Here is a 26,673-nt window from a genome sequence, read left to right as displayed (position 1 = left end):
GAGAACAGTCTAGATCCATCCTCTTTGGAACCCCCTTTCAGGTAGTTGAAAGCAGCTATCAAATCCCCCCTCATTCTTCTCTTCTGCAGACTAAACAATCCCAGTTCCCTCAGCCTCTCCTCATAAGTCATGTGCTCCAGCCCCCTAATCATTTTTGTTGCCCTTCGCTGGACTCTCTCCAATTTATCCACATCCTTCTTGTAGTGTGGGGCCCAAAACTGGACACAGTACTCCAAATGAGGCCTCACCAGTGCTGAGTAGAGGGGAATGATCACATCCCTTGATCTGCTGGAAATGCCCCTACTTATACAACCCAAAATGCCATTAGCCTTCTTGGCAACAAGGGCACACTGTTGACTCATATTCAGCTTTTCATCCACCGTAACCCCTAGGTCCTTTTCTGCAGAACTGCTAACCAGCCATTCGGTCCCTAGTCTGTAGCAGTGCATGGGATTCTTCCATCCTAAGTGCAGGACTCTGCACTTGTCCTTGTTGAACCTCATCATATTTCTTTTGGCCCAATCCTCTAATTTGTCTAGGTCCCTCTGTATCCTATCCCTACCCTCCAGCGTATCAACCACTCCTCCCAGTTTAGTGTCATCTGCAAACTTGCTAAGTTTGCAGTCCACACCATCCTCCAGATCGTTAATGAAGATATTGAACAAAACCGGCCCCAGCACCGACCCTTGGGGCACTCCACTTGATACCGGCTGCCAACTAGACATTGATCACTACCTGTTGAGCCCAACCATCTAGCCAGTTTTCTATCCACCTTACCGTCCATTCATCCAGCCCAGACTTCTTTAACTTGCTGGCAAGAATACTGTGGGAGACTGTATCAAAAGCTTTGCTAAAATCCAGAAATAGTACATCCACTGCTTTCCCTTCATCCACAGAGCCGGTTATCTCGTCATAGAAGGCAATTAGGTTAGTCAGGCATGACTTGCCCTTGGTGAATCCATGCTGACTGTTCCTGATCACTTTCCCCTCCTTTAAGTGGTTCAGGATTGATTCCTTGAGGACCTGTTCCATGATTTTTCCAGGGACTGAGGTGAGACTGACTGGCCTGTAGTTCCCTGGATCTTCCTTCTTCCCTTTTTAAAGATGGGCACTACATTAGCTTTTTCCAGTCATCCGGGACCTCCCCGATCGCCATGATTTTTCAAAGATAATGGCCAATGGCTCTGCAATCTCATCGGCCAACTCCTTTAGCACCCTCGGATGCAGCGCATCCAGCCCCATGGACTTGTGCTCGTCCAGCTTTCCTAAATAGTCCCGAACTACTTCTTTCTCCACAGAGAGCTGGTCACCTCCTCCCCATACCGTGCTGCAGAGTGCAGCTGTCTGGGAGCTGACCTTGTCTGTGAAGACAGAGGCAAAAAAAGCATTGAGTACACTAGCCTTCTCCACATCCTCTGTCACTAGGTTCCCTCCCTCATTCAGCAAGGGGCCCACACTTTCCTTGACTTTCTTCCTGTTGCTAACATACCTAAAGAAACCCTTCTTGTTACTCCTAACATCTCCGGCTAGCTGCAACTCCAAGTGTGATTTGGCCTTCCTGATTTCACACCTGCATGCCTGAACAATACTTTTATACTCCTCCCTGGTTATTTGTCCAATCTTCCACTTCCTTGTTCTTTTGTGTTAAGACGAGCAAGGATTTCACTGTTAAGCCAAGCTGGTCACCTGCCATATTTACTTTTCTTCCTACACATCGGGATGGTTTGTTCCTGCAACCTCAATAAGGATTCTTTAAAATACAGCCAGCTTTCCTCGACTCCTTTCCCCGTCATGTTATTCTCCCAGGGGACCTTGCCCATCAGTTCCCTGAGGGAGTCGAAGTCTGCTTTTCTGAAGTCCAGGGTCTCTGTTCTACTGCTTTCCCTTTTTCCTTGTGTCAGGATCCTGAACTCGACCATCTCATGGTCACTGCCTCCCAGGTTCCCATCCACTATTGCTTCCTCTACTATTTCTTCCCTGTTTGTGAGCAGCAGGTCAAGAAGAGCTTTTCCCCTAGTTGGTTCCTCCAGCACTTGCACCAGGAAATTGTCCCCTACACTTTCCAGAAACTTCCTAGATTGTCTGTGCACTGCTGTATTGCTCTCCCAGCAGATATCGGGTGATTAAAGTCACCCATGAGAACCAGGGCCTGTGATCTAGCAACTTCTGTTAGTTGCTGGAAGAAAGCCTCGTCCACCTCATCCCCCTGGTCCGGTGGTCTGTAGCAGACTCCCACCACGACACTACCCTTGTTGTTCATACTTCTAAATTTAATCCAGAGACACTCAGGTTTTTCTGCAGTTTCATACTGGAGCTCTGAGCAGTCATACTGCTCTCTTATGTACAACGCAACTCCCCCACCTTTTCTGCCCTGCCTGTCCTTCCTGAACAGTTTATATCCATCCATGACAGTACTCTAATCATGTGATTTATCCCACCAAGTCTCTGTTATTCCAATTACATCATCATTCCCTGACTGTGCCAGGACTTCTAGTTCTCCCTGCTTGTTCCCCAGGCTTCTTGCATTAGTGTATAGGCACTTAAGATAACCCGCTGATTGTCCCGCTTTCTCTGTCTGAGACAGGAGTCCTCCCCTCTTGTAATCTCCTGCTTGTGCTTCCTCCCGGTATCCCACATCCCCACTTACCTCGGGGCTTTGGTCTCCTTCCCCCAGTGAACCTAGTTTAAAGCCCTCCTCACTAGGTTAGCCAGCCTGCTTGCAAAGATTCACACATATTTTTCTTTCAGTATTCACTCAGCCCTAGACAGCATGGATTTAATGTTCAGTTCTAATGAATTATTCAACTCATTTGTTGAATAATGTGATATTAATCTCTCCTAATCCAATGATACACAGTTTGAAGGGGATTCCCATAATTATGCAAGGGAGTTAAATGGATTTAAGTGTGTCAATAATGACACACAATTGCTGCTTGATAGATGTGTTTTGTAATTAAATAAAGGGCCAAGTATTTTAGGAAGTATTATCAAAGTGATACTTCCTAAAATATTTGTGCGTGTGTATATAACTGAACTATACTACTGTCTTTTATCATATATGACAAACTTTATAATGTGAGTATATTTTTCTTTTGCAGAAAATTTACAGAACAGCAAGTTATCGTTGGAGACTGCAGTAATTAATATTTTTCTCAGAGTACGTTACCTGTCCCTGCTCAGCAAGTGCCTTTTCTAGGTCCTCTATTTGAGCTTGTGATCTGTGTATTTCTGCTTGGAGCTGCTCACGCGTCTGTAGGATGTGAGAAAAGATACATCAAACTTTCTCTAAAAGCCAAAATGCTAATGTAGATACATTAAACACTTATATCAAATATTTATTAAAGACATTTGGGGGAATTAATTTGCAGTGAAGTACTTATGATAGGGCCAATCATTAACAATTTTAAAAGGAAAACTTGTATGATGGGACAGCAATGTTAAGATATAATTTAAGATTCAAATGAACTAGCTACTTAAACAGCAAAAGATTAATTGCTTCTTACATTAGAATATTTGTTACACTCTTTGTTCATAGATCAGAAGTGTTTTTGCCCTTATCCAGTTCTGTCAAAACAGGATGTTTAAAAAACCAAATGGAGTAACAGAGATTTGTCTTCCCATAAGAATGGGAGGAAAGATACATTAATAGGCATGCTTGATTTCTACCTGTATTTGTGTTGTTTTAAACTGATTTAAAAGAGACCAACAAATATGATGGCACAAATTGTCAAAAGCAGCCTCTACATTTATGACCATAATTTTGAGTACACAAATGTTTAACTGTAGTATATGTAGATTTCAAGCACAAAGGCTAATGGAAAGCTAGTTTCACAGTCCAACACCTTTCTTTAAATGTGATGTATATATTTTATGGAGAATAAAGCTAATTCTAATTCTAAACTATCTTTATACATAAAATATGGATGTATGGGTGTGATATACCAGGGTACAATCCAGGCTAATGAGTAGCTGCATCATCCCTTTCAAAATGTAAATCACTCCCTGCTATGTCTCTGTGTGTGCTGCAACCAGCCAGCCAAACCTTGGCTCTTACCTGCCTTGGTTATGCTACAGAGTGACCCCAATACACACCCCAGTCCTGGATTTTGCCCCAGAAACATATTTCCTGTACCACCCAGCCCTCTCCTGGACAGTAAAAATATATGTAGTCCATTATTCCTTTAAAGGAAAAATACACACACAACTTGTTACCACAACTGGAGTTACACGGATACCAACTTGAACATACTGGATTAGATAAAACAAGTTCATTAACTACAAAGAGATAGATTTTAAGTAAGAAATGAGGCAGAAAAATAAAGATAAAACACTTACTGAAGCCTAACTTAACAAACTGCATTAAATTCAAAGCAAAAGTTCTCTCGCCACATGGTGTCAGCAGTCTTACTGACCAAACTCTTTAGGTCAGGTCCCCTCCCCCAAAATCCAACAGCTGCTTCCTTTGTCTCTTCAAGTGCAGTGAATGTGATGGACAGGGAGAGAGAGAGGGATATCTTGTGTGATTGTCCCTTCTTTTTTATAGTTTCAGTCACCCTCTTGAAAAACATTTCCAACCGAGAACCAGGAGACAAAGAGTCTATGTGGAAGAATATTCCCTGATGGCTTTTTTCATCTCTTAGAACTTCCTTTGTTTCCCCTTCCTGCTTGATGACTCTGTTTACTGCTGAAATGCAAATTAAAGCAAGCACACATTCCTTCCTTTGTTTAGGACAGACCTGACCTCTGCCTGGCCAGGGCTGTGGCATTTGGAACATGTATTAATTAATAACATCATACCGGGGAATCTTATAACTTCACATACAATGTTGCCACACAGATTTTACCAGGACAATCTTGACCAGCAAATTATGAGTTTTCAAATGATACCTTACATGGCATATTTTGTACAAAGATTACAATAGTGTGTATGGTATGAATACAACAGTGTATTCTACCACAATGGCATTCTATTCTATTCTATATAGATATTTATACTGTGCTCCTCACCATAGTATCTGAGCACTTGCAGTAGTGCCTTAAGCAACATGACTACACATCTGTCACGTTATTTGTTCTCTCATTCTCTTTCCAGGGGGAAAAGTATGTGTAGTTGAGTGTCTTCTTTTGGTAGGCGTGTCTTTTTTAATAGATCCATTTCTGTGTTTATATTAGAGAAGGCAAGACCAAAGAAATACTTTTTGCACTTGAAGTGGAAAGTGGCGAGGATTGTGACTGTCCTTACTTTTGAGGGGAGTTCATTACACAATCTTGGACTGCCTCAGAAAAGTTAAGTCTCCTGCAGAGGTGAGCTTTACTCTTAATGTTGAGAATTCTATTGTGCCTGAGGAGTGAAGTTGCTGACCACACTCTTTGTCTTGGAGCTTTAGATGATATTTTAGATACTCTGGGCACATACCAATGAGTGCTTTGAAGATAAGGACTGAAGCCCTAGTCTATGGGAAGCCAAGGTAGGGAGAAGAACACAGATTTGATATGTTCTTGGTAGCCTGTATTGCTCAAAAGATGCACTACAGCATTCTGAACTATTTGGAGTTTCCTAAATACTGAAGGCTTCATGCCTAGTTTATATCGTATTGCTGTAATCCAGCTGAGAGGTGATAAATGCATGTATAACTGAGACCAGGTCTTCATCCACCAGGAGGGGACAGAGTTTCCTAGTCAAGCAGAGATGGTAGAAAGCATTAGTTGCAAATGCTGATATGTGAGAGCTCGGTGTCAGTGAGAAATCCAAGAATATTACTAGACTCTGGACTGAATTGACCAATTGTGGGTGTGTATCTTCAAGCAAAGGAGACTGCACTATGGTTGCAAGCTCTTTAAAATACTTCACTTTGCCTATCAGCATCACCTCTCTCTTGCCTGGGTTCAGCTTCAAGCAGCTGTACTTTATCCAAGTGCTGATCTCATCCAAGCACTAGGCCATCTTGGTGGTAGTGATCATATGTGGTGAAGGATAGACAGAATTGTGTATCTGCTGCATATTGCCGACACTTGAGTCTTTGTGCCATCGGACCAGTTCACCTAATGGTTGCATGCAGATGTTGAGAAAGACTGGAAAGAGAATTTATCATTGTGGAACTCCACAAGTACGGGATCTAGCAGTGGAGCTGCAGTTTCCCATCACTATTTGTTAGCACCATCCTTCCAGGAAGGAGACAACCCATTTTAGTACATTACCTTGGATCCCTGACACTTCTCTTAGGTGAAACAGCAGACTCTCATGGTCAACAGTGTAGAATGCTGCAGAGAGGTCCAGTAGGATGACAATGCATATCTGTCCTCTAACCATTGACAAGAGGAAATCATCCATCAGTGCCACTAAAATGGTTTCAGTTCTGTGTCCTGGCCTGAATCCAGATTGTACCAAGTCTAGAACATTAGTGTTAATTAGATGAGCTTGTAGTTGGCTTTTTGCTAGCTTCTCAACATACATGAAGGCAACTCTTGTTTATTCCTGCACTCAGTTTGGTTGAGAATATATATTTTCAGAGTAAGTGAATTTTAGAGCATATATAGATTTAAAAACTATAAAGAAACACATCTGAAAACAAAATGATCCAAATTCAACTCCTCCTCTGCTTTAATGCCAAGACCTGGGTTCAGGGTTCACTTCTTCCTACTCAGCCGATGTCCCCACTAACAGTTAAAAAATAAAGCAAGGACTATTGCTGCTTATACTAAATATTAGCATTGCCATCAGGTCTTGCAGGCACAACAGAGACCCCAGAACTGAAATATTGGTTGGCAAAAAGTTTTTCAGTTTATGTTTTAAAGAAAAGTTGCCCATTTTACTTGCAACAGGACTCTGGAAAGCACTTATCTCCATGGATATTGTACTGCTTCTTCCCAAGGCAATAGCAAAATTACCCAAGTATAAACTGAGAATATATTGTTTAACTGGAACTGGCTAGTTGCAGATAACAGAATCTGTGTTAAAAAAAGTTTACCATTAAGAGGAACTCAATTGTAAAGCCATTGAGGGTTCTCATTGTACCCTCAACCTCTACTTCAGGCAAGGTACCTTTTGGATCATAGGATTGCTCTGATGAGAACAAGGGTAGGTTGGTGGCCTATAAATGTGGTTGGGCAGGTTGCAGACAGCAGTAGCAGCATGAGGAAAAGACCACTTCTGCTCCTTTTGTACCTTACACCCCAGGAAACTTTCCCCATCTATAAATCCACCAAGGCAGGTAGTTAGCCAGTTAACACCGAAAGCTTGTAATTATATTTTGTTGTCAGTATAAATTGCCTTATTTAATTGTTTGCATTATCTGGGTGAATTTTCCTTCATTTTTGTTTTGTATTGGGAAACATTGAATTATTTCATGTTTGTAATTGCTTCTTGTTTTACCATCACTTTCTTAATGTTTGCAACTTCCGCTATGTCAGAACAAATAGCAAGCAAACCTTAAAGAAGATTAATTTCTAAAACTGTTTCACAGAGCAAATAGAGTGAGAGGATACCTCTCTCTCAATCTGGCTATCTGAGAGACAAGGGATTAGTCTACTTGCAAGAACATTAGAGAAACCTAGCAGTGTAGGCTGCTGTGGAGTTACCTACCCATTACTTTAAGTTATTCAGTGGAAATGAAACATTAGCTAGATGACCAGGTCTTGAAAGCCAAAATATTGATTCAATCTTAGAACTCAAGCAGGGGAATGTGGGGTTATCTGTTTCATGTTTAATTTGTCTCAAGGGATTGCCTATGGGTTGGGAAAGCAATCAGAATACCACACTGATGTAGGAAATATTCATGGTTGTACTAATATTCAACACTTTTTATAATTTTAATAAACTTGTTGCTAATGTGGCCATTTTACCCTAAGACTGTGTTGGATTCTCCTGGAACAATGTGCTTATGAAAAGTGAAAGTGACTGATCCATCACTTACATAATAGATTTAGGGCCAAATTGAGAGCTTGTAGGTGCACCTCCATCAATGAGATTGCATAGAGTGGAGGTCAGAGCAGAATTAATATGTACATATTTTGTTCTTTGTCCAAACTGGGTATATTCTAATCCTTTCCATCAATTTTCAAATAGTAAAATTAAATGTGACTGTATTAATTGTCCTTCCAGCATTTTATAATTTATTCATATTACAATACATATATGTATTTATAATGTAAATTAAAGCAAGATAATTAGATAGCTGCAACTGCCTTTCTAAGGGGACATCGGAGGAAGATAGGAAGGCACAATGGAATAGTACATTTTGCAATTCAATTAAGAAAATGAATCTCGTTTTGAACTATAAGCCTTTTAAAAACGTTATTCAGAATCATGTAATCTCAGTAAATCCAGGTTTGAATTTTGGGCATTAACTATTTAAGAATATTGGTAATAGATTTTTACCGACAGGGAGCTTAATTTTCCATAAAATATTCTGCTTGACACTCTTGTAAGCTGATCAGTGGTATAAAAATATAAATGCATTAGCCATGGTTTCTTCAGCAATCAGCACTTCAGTGTAAGAGAATGGAAATCTGACTGCTTTTACAGACCATAAATTACAACACTGCATTTGAGATAGCAGTGTAGACGCATTAGTTATTCACAGCAGACAATATTATGGAGAGACACTACCATGAGGAATATCAAACAGGTATTAAAGGAGGATTAAAGGAAAATAAAGGTGGGGGGGAGGTAGAGAGAGGTCTCCTGAAAAATGTTGAAAACCAGTTTAACTCTTTTTCAGCTACCGCTAACACACAATTGTCTGTGCAGTACACTCTGACATCCTGGTCAAATTCCAATCTGAGTAATTACTTTCATTCAATCTACAGTCTATCTGCAATTTTATTTGGAAGGTAACCTTCACTTCCTCTCCTAAACTTTTGTATACTGTTGCTGTGTTTTGGCCCAGAAATGGTTGGTGGCATAATCTCTAAGTTTAGCCTGTGTATTACTTTGTCCAAAAGCACTTTGGAACCTATCATAATGAAAGGTGCTTTACAAACCTATGATTATATCATATATACATGCATATTAAACTACTACAGACCAGATCCTCAGCTGGTGTAAACTGACATAGCTTCTTGACCTTCAATGGCACTACCCCGATTTACACCAGCCAAAGATCTGGCCTATCAGTTATCACAACAACCTGAGCATGTAAAATTAGAAAAATGTACATAATTGCAATCCTTTATTTTCATGTAATATAAGCCATTTAGACCTTAACTTCTCGTTCTGCATCCAATGTTCCTCCGACCTGTTCTTGCAACAAAGCATATGCTCGTTGCAAAGCCTGATATTCCATTGTCAACTGCCGAAATCTCAGTTCTGTTTCTTCTTTGGCCATGCCCTGAAATGAAAAAAAAATGGATTCTTCCAAAACTGAAAGTAAAGAAAGCATCTCAGAGACCTATATTATTTTCTCTGAAGAAGGAAGTTGGTGGCATTAGAGCCAATAATTTATAGTACTTTTAAAATACAAGTTAGCAAGTGTTGTTCATAAGGTCTTGTTTAAGTGCTCTCTAGTTATTTCAGTCTTTCCAGGAAAATATCATGTATCACTGAAATGAAAGATGTATCTTTCTATCAGAGGTGGCACTACTCACCAGCACTGCTGATCACAACCATTATGAAGAAAAGTTCCTCCTTTTTGCAGTAAGATGCAGAGTATGTCATCCATGAAGTACTATGACTCTTGAACTGACCCTCAATCACTGCACCACACACAGTCACCACTGGTGATGTGCCAATGGCATTTCTGAATTAATATGTGACATTTGCATTGGTACCATGTTCTTCCAATGAGACAAAGACCAAGGAGTGAATAGTGAATGGATGCCCTGATTTTCAGAGACACTGAGCATCCATAGATACCACTGAAGTCAATGGCTACGTCTACATTACAATAAAAAAAAAGCCCATGGCACTGAGTCTCAGAGCCAGGGTCAATTGACTTATGCTCACCGGGCTCGGGCTGTGAGGCTAAAAAATGCAGTGCAGATGTTTGGAGTTGGGGTGGAGCCTGGGCTCGGAGACCCACCCCCCTCATGGAGTTACAGAGCCCAAGCTCCAGCCCGAGTCGAACACCTACACTGCAATTTTTAGCCCCGCAGTCTGAACCCTGCAAGACTAAGTCAGCTGATCCGGGGCAACCTTGGCTATGCTGCCGGTCTTTTATTTCAGTATAGATGTACCAAATGAGAGATGTGGATCTTCAGTGCGTCTTGTTGATCTTCTTTACCTATTCTGCTTTAATGCTGTAATACATTAGTATGGTTCATCAATATAATGAATTCGATATGAATGAAATTCACTCTGTGCAACAGCCAGGGCTATTTTGAAGGCTTATATCCAACTTCAGTGGTGCACAGAACTTGAGCCAACTGTCTGCACATGAGTGAATTTCATGCTATAGGAACAGGGAGAAGTATTTGCTCAATGCGTGTATTAAAAATGAATCAACAGATTCATATTTCTCTCTCTCACACACACACACACACACACACACAAATTATGTGTGTGTGAGAGAGAGACAGCTATGAGACAGATATGAATTATTACACTCCCTTCTTTAGAAATCTGCAATTAAACTGTGAAACAGATGATGAAGGGCTGATTGACACAATGCAGCTATTAAAGAATCAGATGCTGTAAAAACATAGTTCACTATCACGGGGCTTGTTTTTTTCTGTAGCAAGGTTCTTGCTGGAGCCTAGAGACAGGTAATGGTACATAGATCTGACATGAGATTCTGAAAACACGCACTGACTTTATCTGAATGTACTTTGGGGAATAATCTTCAAAATACAAGTGGTATTTGGCCACCGGTGCCTGCCTGCAGTATTTCTTAACAGCTGCCTCTTCTTATTCTGACATCAGAAGCTGCAGAATGGCGACCTCTGTTGAGGGGCTGGTGAAAAGACAGAATTACTTGCAGAGTCTTTCTGCGGCCTTTGCTCACACCATGGATTTGGACAATTCAATTCAATTCAATATGGATTCGGGCTGTGCTCTGTACATGGGCCTGGAATACACCTAAAACTTAGGTTGGCCTAGTTATATTGCTTAAGGCAGTGAAAAATTTCACGCCCTATGCAACACAATTAGGTTGACCTAACCTGCACTGTAGTCGGAGCTGAGTGGATGGAAAAATTCTTTAATCAACCTAGCTACTGCCTCTCGAGGGGGTGAATTTACTGCAATTACAAAAAAAACCCTTCTGTCACTATCATGTGAATGTTACAGTGTTACAACGGTGTAGCTGCAAAGCCGTAGCTGTGGCACTGTTTTGCTTGTAGTGTAGACAAACCCTTAGGTCAAAATGTGAAGTCATTGGATAAAATGAATGTTGAGCTCAGTTTATATGTGAAGCTAAATATGCATTCAATCCCAGTACGAATCTTCCCAGCCAAAACACTTCATAAGGTCCGCACGGCCTTTTCAGTATTCCCACCCCTAAAAATCTGCTAAACCCCACACTTTTAGGGATAGGAATTACATAAAGTTTCAGGTTTTTGCCAACAATAGTGGGGTGACTAAGGACTTGCCTCAAAATGATCAGCCTTCATGCATAGGATTAAGCTCATGATCATTTGACTACAGATTTTAAGTTTACCAGTCAAAGGGTGTATGAATGAGGAGTTCTCCATAAACAAGGGCAGGATAATTGTCTTAATAATATAATCAACAATTCTGAGTTAAATATAAGAATACACGGGATAAATTTAAGTTTCACATATTCTAGATTAATGGAAAAATACCTCTTCCAAGTCATCATCAGGAGTGCAAGGAGTTTGATCTGTTCTGTCAGTTTGATATGAGATAGAAGAACCATCAGACTCCAGAGAAGCTTCTTCATCATAGCCAAAAAATGTCTCCACAACCGGCTTCTGACCAAATGACAATGTGTAAGTGCAGATGAACAATGCAAATAAACATTACAATATGGCATAGCCAGCTGAGCCCCTTGAAATGTCTGAAAAACCCTCTGATGGGTATCTCCAGTAATTCTGAAGCAGAGTTTGGCTTAAACAGAAAATTTGTATTCTAAACTTTGTACTCTGCTTCAGCATACAGTGATATGCTTTTCAAAGTGTGGTTTCCCTCTATTTGCTTTAATGAACTCTCTTGGGGGAAAATGAATTGTTCTCATATTAAATATCAGGAGAGTTTCCAATGTGTTACTTATTTCTAAATACAGAAGTTGCTTCTTTGTAAATTTGTGTTAAACTTTTTTCAGACCATTCATAATGTTCTAGTAAAACTGTATGTTGCTTTAATTTGCTGAGTGGATTATTTTATTTGTTATTTGGAAGCATGAAGTTCTCTCTTACAAGTGCTTTGTCATATTTATTTTATTTAGTTTGCTTCAAATTTTAGGCAGTAGGCAGTTCTTTAGCCACATCATCCATTCCCCCATCCACCTGTATGGATACCCACCAGCACACACCTAGCCTCATACAATTAGTCTGGGATTTGTTTGGCCCACAGTAGTTAGGGATAAAACACAAAGGCCACTGCTCTGACTTACACCTTCTGTAACCCCACTGAAGCTTTGACCCTATATGTAGAGTATAGTTTACTGCTAATTCATCTCCTTGACATTTCACCCTCTCCAACCACTGCACAAGTACATTAATTATCCATCAGACAGACTCTGTAATTAACATTTCCTTCCTCCATCTCACTGAGCACTAATTGTAATGCTGCTACTGCTTATGCCCAATAATTTTTGCACATTTTACTAAATTTTATAATGAATTATTTATATCTTACATACATTTTTAGGCATTGTTGTAAAAATGAGTTAACGTCATGATTTTCTAATTCACAGAAGCTGTCTACTCTTTACACAAATTGTCACTTGTTATTGAGTTCCTGAGGATTGCTCAAATGATACACAGTACAGTTTACATATTAAAGCACACATATTAAAAGCAAACAATGTGTAGTTTAAACAGTTCACTTCCTACACATATCACTAATGAATATTACCGACATCAAGGGTGAAATTGGAGGTGAGAACGGTGATGATGTTCTTCCGTGCTCCACCCACAAAATCAATCCACACATTCTTGTTTTAGATGACCACACAAATCTATTTAGGATTGCTCTTAAACTGCTTGATCTAAACCTAAGACTCAAAAATCACTTCTAATTTGGAGAGTCAATTTTTGCAGCTGAACCCTAGATCCTTAAGGTGAAATCCTGTCCCCACTGAAGTAAATGGAAGTTTTCCCATTGACCTCAGTAGAGCCCGCATGCACCCGTGCTGCCAGATTTTGAGAGTTGATGACCACTTGTATGGACCATTGATGTCACTAAGCAAGACATTGTGCTCATCAGCTCTATACAAATAAATATAGATTTAAACTTTTTTTTTTTTACCTTAGGGAGTTTTGTCATTTTCTTCCTTTGTTTTCTATACCTTAAAAGCTTATCTCGTTCCTGGAAAAATGAATTAGATACATTTGTTAGCTAATGTCAGTGTTTTATCTTTTAATTGCTCTGTGTAAATGTTTGCATTATCCTTCAAATTGACAAAAATTTGAAAAAGTAGTTTCAGTACCAGCCATTGCATTGTAATGCAATGAGAAATAGGCAATTTTTCATCAATCAAATGCTAATTGCTTTCCAAAATATGGCAAGTTTGCAGTAAAAACCTATCAGTTGCTTGAGTATATAGATGAAAATCCTGACAACTAAGGAGAACTGATAGCTCCATACTACACACTGTAGTAGAGACTTCATGGGCAGAACACTCATTGAATTCTGTGTTATAGTGCTCTTCTGATAGATGGCAGCAAAGAGTCCTGTGGCACCTTATAGGCTAACAGAAATATTGGAACATAAGCTTTCATGGGTGAATACCCACTACGTCAGATGCATGCGTATTCACCCATGAAAGCTCATGCTCCAATACTTCTGTTAGTCTATAAGGTGCCACAGGACTCTTTGCCTCTTTTTACAGATCCAGACTAACATGGCTACCCCTCTGATACTTCTGATAGATGGGATATCCTGGCAGTATTGAGATGCAGGGGTAAATACTGTTCTTGGATGTGTGCATGACTTCTATTATTTTCAAAAGAAACGGTGGGCACTTGTTATCTGCCTCAACTGTAGAAAATTCAGGGCCTGATTTTCAAAAGTGCTGAGCTTTTGAAAACTTCAGTTGACCTTAACAGGAACTGTGGGTGCTCAGCACCTCTGAAGATGAGGGTTCATCTTTTTCTGTTATCAGGGAAGTATTTTTATTCAGTGGCTATTATCAAATATCTAATACTAGTGGTATTGAATTTTAACACATTATGAAAAATGTTTTGTTCTGGGTGGTTAACAAAGAAAAGCCCCATTATTGATAAAACAATATAGGTTAAAAGACCAATCCCTATTATCCTCCAGCTCATTCATTTCCTAACAGGATTTAAAACATATTATGGGATAAATTGATCACATATTCGTATTGCTGCTGACATCATCACCACTAATGGAGATTGTCCAGTCAGAAAACTAGTGCTAATAGTTTTGTGAATGGCAGAATAGAACATAAATCACTTTTCCTTAGCGTCATTGGCTTTGTTGTGCTGACAGCAGTGAAAACGGATTTTGTCAATAAAAGTTAGCAGATGTGACTTGCACTCAATAAATGCTCATCTACAATAGCAAAAGGGATCCTTATCTGATAGCAATGGGTCCCACTGCACAGGTTCTCAATACACCAGTATGGACAGGACAAAACTATTTTCAGGTCCATTGTAGAAATCATGACTGCAGCTTGGTAGAAACTGTCCCTCTGGGTTTTCAGCTCAGGAAGCAGCTCTGTATTTTAGGGGGCGACAGGACCCCAGTGTTGAGGCTGCCAAGTGGCTGGATGCACTAACTGGTACATTGTCTGGGCAACTGCCCATGCTGACTTTTTAGGCTGTGCTGTCTTTCCATATATCCCACTAGTGAAAGGGAAGTTGAAACTGTTTTCCAGTATCACAATCCTGCTCCCATCCCAAGGAATTTCTGCTGCTAGGGTCCTCATTGATAGAGTCCCTGGGTTAAATCTAACTTCTGAATATAAAGTAAATTCATAACAAATATTACTTTGAAACACTTAATTAATACAAGAGACTATGAGATGTTGCATGATCTCAAAGAACCACTGCCTAAAATACACAGAAAGGAACACAGTGAAATTAAATATATGCCTTACTTACTATTACGCTCTTCACATAGCCAGCAGTTTCAAGAGTCTAATAAAAATAATTAGAGAATGTCATTAAGTGCAAGGGTATATACATTTTGTTTGCTTTCTACTTAATTGCACAGCCCGTTTCCATCTTTTTTTTAAAAAAAAGTCTGAATTATTTTAGTTGTAATACAAGACACAAGAAATCTTTAATTTATTCAGGAAAAACCCTCACAATGGATGTGACAAGGCTGGCAAGTTAGAACATTCCATTCTGTGTGGCTAACATCCTGTGGCGGTGCCACTTTAAAGGTGTAATCAGTATTGCAATAGAATGTTATTTAACTGGATTCTGCAGTCCATACTAGGTTTAACTCTCATTTGGCTGTAACTGGAATTTTACCTAAGTAAGGACTAAGGACTGGGATCTTTTAAAGCCAAATCATCCCCTTCAACACTGCCTGTAGAGGGGATAAAACTTGGTGGATCCAGGAGGAGGGATGTGGAAGTGTGGAGAAGTGCTGCCTTTACAAAATCATACTGCTCTTTCCTTGAGGAGGAGGGGCTGAGCCAGGAAAACACTCCTCAACCCTGAAATATAATTTCATCTGAAATTTATATTAACTTGAAATTCCCTAATGTCCCTGCCCAAAGTGAAAAACTGAGTAAAAACTCACTGAACTTACAATCCCCAAAGCAGCATTAGCTCATGTAGATGACCTATGGTCCACAGTTGTTATAGAACTGGCTTTGCTTTGGGATGTTTAAGAAAATTCTGCATAGCATTTATTAAAAAAAATTACTAGGAAGCTTGCTTAAGGATCCATTCATGATTTCACTTTCTACACCAAATACCTGTGGTCTGGAGCCTCAACTTTGTTGATCACAAGAAGCATTATTAAAAGGAAATTATTAAAAGGAAAATAAATTTTAAAAGATTTAAGCATCTTAAAATAACCCTGAAACATTGGAAAATATTCCCTTTCATAAGTCTCCTGTTTTTAGACCTGATCTTGTCCCACAAGTCAAAGAGAGTTTTCCCATTGACTTTAATGGAAATAGGATCTGGTCATTAGTGTGTTTCCAAGAAAGCTCAGAAAATCTGAAAGAAGCTCCTTTATACAAATGCTGAGCTGAGTGAAGGGAATTTTTCAAATAATGTTCCACATATTACTTTAGGTTCAGTTCCGTTAAAAAGGGAAGCCCATGGAAATCATCACCATATGTTTGTTGACAACACAAGCTGTTCCTGTTTGCTTGGTGTTTTCTTTTCTTTTGCTATGACCAGGAGCATTAGGAAGGCTGTGCTATTTGATTACCTTATAGAGTTCGTCTATGATATTTTGCTGTTCAATAATTTGTAGCCTCAGAAATTCAACTTCTCTTTCTTCTTGATTTTGGTCAAGATCATTTAAAGAGCTTGGTCTCCTTATTATCCCAGCCCTTTGTCTCTGGGGGGAAAAAACACAGAACAAAATTGCAAAGGATTAAAAGTCTTTGCCAAAGCACAGCATATAATCCTTCCTTTTTACAACCAGCAATTCATCTAGGCTATTTGCTAAACTGATGGTGATTCTCTCTTTATCTCCCCCCTCTGCCTCCCCACCACCAAACAGTAAATCTAGGTTGGGATTCTAGCTCCTCAGGCTAGAAAAAGCTAGAAGCTAGGGCATCGGGAAGGCATCATGCTCATAGTTACCAGAGAGGAAAGTCAGTTTGCATAGCTCTCATGCGCCATCTGGTAGCCCACTAAGGACTTAGATTAACATCAGTCTTAGAAAAGACAGTCTGTTCAGATTTACATTGCTGAAGGAGGAATTTAAAGATGTGGCAAAAGGAATCCTAAATGGAGGTTAAGTCTTTCTGGATTCTTCCCATTATCTTCAGCAAGACTGGATCTGGGAGTGTGAGAGCAACTGAACTTTAATAAAAAAGTGGTTTTGGTCCTGCTGCATGCAGGTCATCTCTCACTTAGTCAGTTACCATTAATGTTCAACTGTAAACATAAACAAATAAAAATATTGAGTCACCGGTGCAAATTTCCAAATCACCGCAAGGCAATTGTGATACAAAAATCACAATTAAAGTGAGATAATTTGCATCCATGTTCTCCTGAGCACTACTGAGCATTCAGCTGGATCAAAATATAGGCATTTTACTATAGCTCAGAATTTAAAAAACAAAACAAACAAACAAAAAGCAAAAGTAAAACATTTGCTGAACTAGGATATCAATGCCTGAAAAGAAAATTATTTCTTCATCACTTTCCCACTGTATAACTGGAATGTCATCTGTTAATAAGCAAAAGCCATAAGTCACTTATTATATATAACATAATGCCATAAAAAACACTTAGAAAAATGAAAACACTTGTTTAATATCCTGCAAGCTTGTGATGATATTTTTGTTAAATACCTGATTTCCTCAAACCTGTATATATTAAGTTATTTGCTCATCTTATAGACGACAGTGGCAAGGGGGAAACCTACCATTTCTATGTTCTCTTGTGTTACAAATTTTAATTTATTTTCCATTCGACGTAAGGCATGGGATAAATCTTCATTCTTCCTACTGAGACGCTTATTTTTGTCCAGGAGAGGTTTATACTGACTTTCTGCTTCTCTTAGACGTTTTAACTAAAATATTAAAAATATGCATTAACACAGTATAGCTATTTCTATTTATCACTTTAAAACATATTGATAGAATTTATCACAACTAAAGTCATTTTACTACCATAGTAATAGAATTCACTTCCAATTTTGAAAAATGCAAAGCAGTGTTATCTTGGATTCCTAGGTTACGTTCCTGTCTCTGCCATTGACTCGCCGTGTGACCTTGGGCAAGATGCTTGACCTCTTTGATCCTTCACCCATACACCCAACCCCCTCCCTTGACTACACACACAAACCCTTCATTCACATATCCAATCAAGTATTGGGGGTACAGGAAAAAACATGCAACAGGGCCAGGGGCAGTATGACAGCAGCAGTTTTTTAAATCAGGTCCCCTACTACTTCTGCTAACTTGGGGCCTGTTCCAAAGCCTACTGAAATCAATGGAAAAACTACCATAGATATCAGTGAACTTTAGATCATGTCCTCAAGGCAGGGGCGGCTCCAGGCCTCAGCACGCCAAGCGTGTGCTTGGGGCGGCATGCCGTGGGGGGCACGTCTGCAGGAGGTCCACCGAAGCCGTGGGACCGGTGACCGGCAGAGCGCCCCCCCGCGGCGTGCAACCGCGCTTGGGGCGGTGAAATGCCTAGAGCCACCCCTGCCTCAAGGCACTCCATCAAACTATCTTCTGCTGATCTCATGAAGGTGCAGGGATTCAACTGTATCTGTCAATTCGATTTACCTATCTAAGTTCTTACATGGCACCTGTCACTCAACATTACGAATACAGGCATAAATCATTTTAATTTCCTTCTCCGTCTTCTGGACTTTGGGTGTATTTTGTTTGTTCCTTTGTGTTGTTATTGTGGGACAGTTCTTCCCTCTGTCCCTCAACAGGCCAGAGGAGAGAAATCTGGGTTACAGATGTCAACTTGCAGTAGTGAATTTTATGGTGATAAGCATTTCTCATGGTATTTTCTGCCAGGAGGAAAGCACCTCCAAGAAGCTGTGCATTTTTGCTCCCACTTTCACAAATTCAAGAGCCTCCATTATGCTCTTCAGGTCTTCCATGCTGCCTGGATAATGTCCCCATTCACTCTCTGGGGATCAACTGAGAACTGACACTACCTAATGCTTGAATCTTCCAAAGCAGATGTTCTTCTCTTACTCTGTGAATATGTTCTGCAACAGTTACCATATGAACCATGATAAAGGAGTTTAATGTCTCTAGTGAGTGTCCACCTGCCAGTGCAAATTCTGATATGCATTCATTTCCTAAAAATGTAATGGTAGTTCTTACTTACAAGCTCATTTCTTTCTTCTGACAGCAATGCATTCCGATCTTCCAGTTTCCGGATGATTGCACTTAGCTCAGCAATTTTAAGTTGGAAACGCCGGGCATCTTTTTCATCCAGCTGCTGTTCCTAAAACAAAGACCAACTGCAAATAACTGCTCATAAGATCAAACTTTTTCAAAGACATCAACTTTGTTCTTGTCTGAATCCAACCATTTCTAACCTATTACACAGGAGAATGCAATCTGTGCCTTAGTACAGGGGTTCTCTACTGTTTTCTTCCTGAGCCCCCCTCAACATGCTATAAAAACTCTGCAGCCCACCAGTGTTACAACAACTGCTTTTCTGCATATAAAAGCCAGGACCAGCATTAAGGGGTAGCAAGCAGGAGAGCTGCCCGGACTCCACGCCACAGGGGTCTCTGCAAACCTAAGTTGCTCAGGTTTTGGCTTCAGGCCCAGGTGGCAGGGCTGGGAGCCCCAGGCTTCAGCCTCACACAACGGGGATTCAGCTTTTCTCCCCTGGGCCCCAGCAAGTCTAACACTGGCCCTGCTTGTCGGACCCCCTGAAACCTGCTTGCGGCCCACCAGGTGCCCCAGACCCCTGGTTGAGAACCGCTGCCTTTGAACTGAAAACTGCAACATGAGACCAACAGAAAATTGAAGGAGCAGAAATGTAAGAAAGTATGCAAATGCAAAAGTATGTATATGCAAATACAGAATCACAAATGTTAAACTTGGAAACATGAAAGACAAAAATTGAAAACTAAGGCAATGTTTCCAGTATATGCCACTGTTGAACTGAGTATTTCAAGCATGTGACTCACTCTAAGTAGTCTGTTATAGGGAAATTATATTTATAAATACTGAAAACTAAATGTAGAAAATCCATGCAATTATACCATGGCATAAGTTTCTCTTCTATGAAGCTGTGGCCCTACTTTAGCTTCTAATGGGTCAGTTACAAAGGTTTATGGGTTAATCGACCAAAAAGTGAAAATGTTTAAATCAAATTGTAAATGAATACAAATATAAGAAGACATATTTTTATTCTTCTAAATCAGAAAGCAGTTACATTATATTTACAAAAGTTATAGGATTTTTTTCTTTCACTAGCATTATTCTAATGTTTGATAAAACTTAAGTACAGAACTTTAATCAGAGCAAGCAAATTAAAGTCCATGATCCTAATGGAACTTTCAGAAGTTCTAGGATTCCTCATTCAACAGGTGCAGGAGAGGCTCAGAATAAAGAATAAAAAAGATTTTTATTGTTTGTGTTTTCTATTATCTATACTTTTACTGAGAAAATTAAGAACCACTGCAAAATAAATCTTGATGAGAATCAACAATGAAAAAAGTTAACATATGTCGCAGACATATGAGGTCAGTTAACTGAAAATTTTTACTATTAGCAAATTAATGCAGAAGCAGGAAGGTGGCATAGTTACATAGAAAGCCAATATAAAAAGGTGACTAAAATTTAATGCCATAGGATATTGCATAATATGAAAGAAACAGTGGAGAATAGGTTAGTAGGTATTTAGTTCACTTCCTAGACCACTGGTTGAAAGCAAAAGCACTTAGCAGCATGTAAATATTAATAATAGAGATGTTCTAGTCAGACAGCAGTACCCTGTAAGCTTGCATGCTGTTGGTTATACACACTACCTTTACTGATTTCCCTTTGTAAATTTGTTCTTTTACATTTGCTTACAACACATACTGTTAGTAGCCTGGAAAACTAGCACACACACATTACTAAAAAAGCATTTGCATAATTTGTCAGCAGATAGTATGTCACACTGTCAAATTAAAGCAGGTGTTTGATGTATGATACATTTTAAAAAATTGAATATTTCACCTTGCTAACAAAAACCAAACTAAACCGAAAAAGCAAAAGCTTTCCCATGATCAGATTTGATTCTAGTTTTAAAGATCCCGCTATTGTATTACCGCATTAAAGGAAATCTCCTTGGTTTGCTCTGTACTGCTATGGGAAAGCTGTTGCTTAAAATGTGCACTCATCAAGATTTTGTCATTTTTTGTTTGCTTGTTTAGGTGAAACCACGTGAAAGTGCTTACGGGGCTTCCTGAATGATCTGAAGCGTCTCCTGCACCACTTGCATAAGGAAGTTCCCGTTTGGGGCTGCTCAGATGCCGATCAGACTCTTTGATCTGGGAAAGTTGTTCATCTAAAGCCTCCTTTTGGAGCTGAAGTCTCTGAGCATGCCCGGCTTGAACCCCTAACTCTCTTTCCAGCACGTAGACTGCTCTGTCTTTAAATTTTATCTCCTCCATCTACAGGGAGAACAAAATACAATCACACAAGCATGCATGTTACAGGTCTCTGGTTACCATGGAAACTGGCAGCATCACACTAGCACAGCATCTGGGAGTGTACCCAAAGGCAACCATATCACAGTCAGTTTCACAGATTTGACATTCCTTAACACAAAAAACACCACCCTTTGGAAAATAAAATAGCAATGAGTGTTTGACAATGGCCATATGAACAGAATTGCTTAATTGCTTCAGTAATATTGCACTTATTATTTCTATCCTTTTAACTACTTTGGGAGCCATCCAGCAGAAATGATCATTTTGCACCAAGAGGTTCTCAGCTACAGTATCTATTTATTGTTATTGAATTCTTGGTATCAGGTCCCAGGTGCTTTGAATTGGAGATGGTCCAAAACAATGCTCAAGAACCCACCCAAACTTTGCAGAGCAAATGGTTCGGAATTTATATCTGGGTGCTAATTTAAGAGCTGGACCCTACCTAAATGTTGGGCTGACCCTGGACATGAAATTGGAGGGGGGCCAAAAGATTAAAACCCCCAAATTTGGAATTTTGACAGTTACAATCTTATTTATTTTAAGGGTCTGAATTTCACCTTTGTGCAAAAGACCAACCATGCATTGCTTAATAAATAACAATTCTCCAAGAGCAGCCTAAATCAGGGGTCAGCAACCTCTGGCACGTGGCTTGCCAGGGTAAGCACCTCCCGTATTGGCCTGGGATGGCGAACCGAGCCAGTGGAAACTGCGGTCCGCTGAACCTGCCGACGCGGCAGATAAACAAACTGGCCCAGCCCGCCAGGGTGCTTAGCCTGGCAAGCCGTGTGCCAGAGGTGGCAACCCCTGGCCTAAATAGTCCTTTTGTCACTGTGATAATATACACTACTGTAATAGAACCACAGCATCTCCACCAGTTAGATTACACCAACAGCCAGTACATGTGGAAATACAAGATACTACAGTCACAAGTTACATGGTTGTCAAATATACTTGTAGATAATGAATCAATGTGGAAAAAATTAATCACGTCAACTTCCTAAAGCAACCATATTGTTCCTAACTTCAGACACCATATTATATGTATGTGTGTGTATAATCTTTGTAGTACTTTAAATATTCCTGAAACAGTACACGTTTAAATGAAACAAGCAGCTTTTTTAACAGTGAGCTGTTCATAGACAGAATGCTTTCCCCTTAATGGGACAGACAGTAAGAACTGGGTAGTCTACTGTTTTTTTGTTTTTTGTTTTTTTTTATAGGATTGTTCCCAAACCCAGATAAAAACGGAGGCATTAATTAGCCAAATATTGCATTGAATTAATTTGCTTTAAATTATTAATATGGTCAAACACAGGACTAAGAGACAAAAAACAGTTTTTCTTAAATTATATCTGTTTCAAAGTGATTCTTGTTCATAAGAATGATTAGTACTGGACTCAGTACTACAATCCTTAGCACCAGTATCCACACAAAGATAGTATCAGACATTTAAGATTGTGAAACAGATTGATGCAAATAAGGAAATTCAGAGTCAAGGCTGATATTCCCTCCATAGCAATCGTGTTGTGCCTAAATACTGTAGCTGATGCAATACATAACAATACTGTAGCTGATGCAATACATAACACCATCCCTAGTACCTAAGATCACACTGTGACCTAAGGGCAAGATTTTTAAAGGTAGTTAGGCACCTAACTCCTACTGCTAGACTTTTCATATTGTGTAGGGAATATCTACTGTCTGGTCATTGTTTAGCAGAGCTGTGCGTAATATGTACACTAAACTGCAAATCTACTTGCATTGAGCCTGTGAAATTCTGACCCCACTGAAGTTTTGCCAATAACCCTATCACCCTCTGTGTTTGAGAACCTCAGTCCATGTATTTGAAAATTCAGCTGGGAAGCTGAGCACAATCCCTCCCCTAGCTGCTCTCCTTCCTCAAAAGCCCCCGTAAATGTATCTATGATGAGAAGGAGAGGAATATATATCTATTAGTCTTGCAATGGCAATCATCTTGTCCACTGATTACTTTCAAAATACAGAGCCCTCCTATTGTGCAGACTGTGGGATAAGAGCAGCAAAGTACAAAACACACAGTTTTCATTATCTGAAAGTACTAGCAGCACCTGCAGTAATAATGGGGGGATATATGCACTATCTAAAGTATTCACAATTCCTCACCTGCTTTGCACATCCTAAAATAAAAACAATGAACCCATAAGTGGGACCTACAATATTATAAGAAGTAAATATAGAGTCTAATTCAGGAAAAACAAGTATTGTTTGTAAACTACCTTTGTGAAAAGGACATGTAAAAATTAAATATGTGCATATATGATATTTTTTCTATGCAAAACTATGCAAAAGTTAGTCTCCTTAGAAAACTGAGGAAATAAAATACATTTATTAAAGATGCTTTAAAATATTGAATTCCTAGGAATGCAGCGATCTACTAAAGTTTGCCTCATAACAAAGAGATGTCTGATGAACTGTTCCCATGGCATAAAAAGTAAACTAAGAGACTTTAAATGAAAAAATATCTATATAGCCAAAGTCTCACTGATGTGAACACAAAGAAATTCTGAAACAGAGACAACATTTTCAATTAAGAAAAACATGAAATTACAAAAGATTCAACAAAATAATTATATTCTAGTAAGGTTTTGATTAAAAAAAAAAGAACTAAATGTTAGCTTAGTGAGGAAATAAGAAAGCATTAATATTCACATCCCTCCTATCTATTTACGTTTATAGTTATGGATTAAATACAATATTCTTATATATATAGTTCATTCTTAAAAATAAATATATTCATATAATTTTATAGCAGCAAAATGTATTGAATAAATGAAGAAAGCATTTTTAAAAGATTATTTTACAGGGTTTTTTTTTCTTCACAGCATTACTAACATTAAGGTGCTGTTAAAAAAGAAAATTATTTGCCACTCACTGAAAGATCTTTGTGAATTTCCAGGTGTGTGTCCAAAACAAAGCTATTGCACACAGTTGTTTCATTACTCTACATAGAAACACTGAAGTGTCTTCAATTAATGTGGCTACCTTCCTTATATTTGTATCTGGTTTCTTTAGATAACAGGACTACTTGTGAAACAATATCAATGAATATATATGAGCACAGTATCCAATCATCTAAAGGAGAATGTCTTGCTTACCAGTGTGGATATTCCCACTTTATTTTTAGCAGGCTGTCTCCACCTAGAATGAATTTTTATGCTGAAGTGCTAATTAATAAACAGCCTGTGCGCATAACTACTGCCAATTATGCAAATGTAAAGGCATGAAAAGTTGGGTCCCCCCCATCCCTTGTGCTAGCAAATGAAATTTCTAATATTATTTTTCATCAAGCTGATTTCCAACCCTATGACATGATTTCTAGGGCAATATAAAAATCAATATGTAAGCTTCAATGCTGTAGAAATTTCCTCTTGTAATGTTCACAGGGCATTTATAGCTCTGCAGTCTCCATAAGCATCATTAACATGACTGTAAACAGCAGAAGTCTGCTTTTGAAGCTTCCTATGTCTATGCTCAAAAAGCCAAAGCTATTCCCAGAAAAAAGTTTTAATTGCAAATGAGAAAATCCTTGCCAAAGAAGAGGCTGTTACATGACATAAACATTTCCCCATAGGCAGTATGTCAGAGCAAACAATTAGAATGTGTAAAATAATCTGCATTAGTGATCAGTTTCAGAAGTTCAGGTGAATGAGCTGTCAATCATTTATTAGTGGAACGGTAACTAAAAGTGCTAGATTAAAAGAAAGGGGATCTCTTCTCAAGTCAAGTCTCTCTGACATTTTGGGAATGCGCACTTGCACTCTGACAGAAGGAGAGACCCAGGGAACGTCTCTATATGCAACAGCACTTACCCTCATTCAATTTTCCTTCATATTCCTTCTTTCAATATGAAAGTGTTTCTCAGTGTTTTGAAATACATTAATACTTTGGATCTTTTCTAATGTGTGTCACTACAGAGGAGTAGCTAACCACTTTGTGTCCTTATCAAACTAATTGCACTGGAGGGAAGAACTCAGAACATTGTACCAGTATTACACAATTGTATAGATACTATATTTTATAAATTGATTGGGCATGACAGTCTCCCAGTGAAGGGACACTGTCAACTAGTCAAAGTCCAAAATGTTAATTAACTCCTGCTAAATATTCCAAGCACATCTAAGCTGAGCATATGGGCTGTATCAACCCAACATTGATTTCAGTCATTCAGTTATGAATAGATGATAGCAACACACCAGATGCAGTGGAGGACAAGCAGTGAAAGGGTGATTCTGTTGTTGTTGATGATGAAATATCCTTCCATCTTCCTAAATAGCTTGAACAATTCACACTCCAGATCCAATACAGAAACAACAAAAAGAACTATAGTCTCTGTTTACTGATTTCATTTTTCGTATGTATTTATTTTGCCTGGCATCCATCCATGTAGCATCTGCACACAATCCATATGTTAATACAAAATTGAATTAAATCATACTGGTGCTGGATGAACAGCACCCCTTCCTCAACTGTCCTAACCAATCATATGTAACTCAGAGATGGTCCATGAGCAAGGAAATGCCAAATGGACAAAGTTCACTCTCAAGGTAAGTAAACTTCTAGTGAAAATTTACCAGAAACACTCTAGCCACTATCGCTGAAGTGCACATCTGGGGAATGTGAGCAAAAGCACTCAAACATCATAGGTTACACTTTGTAAAACAGACTAAATTTGTGCCTGCAATTCACAGCTGCTAAGTTTTGTGCATCTTTGTATGTGACATTTCTCAACAGTGAAAAATGTCAGATTTCTCTCCCAGGTGTCCCTATCAATAGCAGCAGGCTTGGAGGAGGCAGGAACATATTGCCTGCAGACTCCAGAAGCCAGGGGGAGTTGGAGAGAACAAGGGGCAGATACGTATGCTGGGGAAACCAGGGATGACCAAGGTAGTAATGATTAAGGCACTGGACTGGGACTTGGGTGATCTGGGTTCCCAGTTCTGCTAGTTCTGTGAGCCCTTGGCCAACTTTCTTGGTGTCTCAGTTCCCTATAAAATGGGGATAATAATCCCTCCATTCTCTCTCATCGATTTTGATTGTAAGCTCTTCAGGGCTGGAACTGTTCTTCCAATATTTATATAGTACATAGCATAATGGATCTCTGATCACAGCAGTGGCCTCTTGGTGTTAGTGTACAACCATTGTTGGAAGAATCATGGGCAGCCTCTTATTCTTCCCCTATGCCTATTGGCTTCTGAAATTTTGTCCCTTTCCAGCCCCTGCTCCCCGAT

The 26,673-nt window shown here is 39.3% G+C and overlaps 1 protein-coding gene across 1 annotated transcript in view; it reads right to left on the bottom strand.

Moving 5' to 3' along the window:
* The window catches only part of JAKMIP3 (Janus kinase and microtubule interacting protein 3), a 130,302-nt gene that overhangs the window by 22,162 nt on the left and 81,467 nt on the right, over positions 1-26,673 (bottom strand). Inside the window, exons 6-14 of the mRNA XM_039483043.1 lie at positions 21,152-21,367; positions 19,078-19,197; positions 17,648-17,794; positions 16,478-16,609; positions 15,187-15,222; positions 13,367-13,426; positions 11,740-11,868; positions 9,201-9,329; positions 3,167-3,250 (exon numbers count right to left, since the gene is read on the bottom strand). Coding sequence (XP_039338977.1) covers positions 3,167-3,250; positions 9,201-9,329; positions 11,740-11,868; positions 13,367-13,426; positions 15,187-15,222; positions 16,478-16,609; positions 17,648-17,794; positions 19,078-19,197; positions 21,152-21,367 — 1,053 coding nt within the window. The remainder of the gene's footprint in view (positions 1-3,166; positions 3,251-9,200; positions 9,330-11,739; positions 11,869-13,366; positions 13,427-15,186; positions 15,223-16,477; positions 16,610-17,647; positions 17,795-19,077; positions 19,198-21,151; positions 21,368-26,673) is intronic.

Source organism: Mauremys reevesii, linkage group 7 (assembly GCF_016161935.1).
Source record: "Mauremys reevesii isolate NIE-2019 linkage group 7, ASM1616193v1, whole genome shotgun sequence".
NCBI classification, from domain to species: domain Eukaryota; kingdom Metazoa; phylum Chordata; order Testudines; family Geoemydidae; genus Mauremys; species Mauremys reevesii.
Note: the sequence above shows the minus strand (reverse complement) of the source record. Positions and strands in the feature narration are given on the sequence as shown.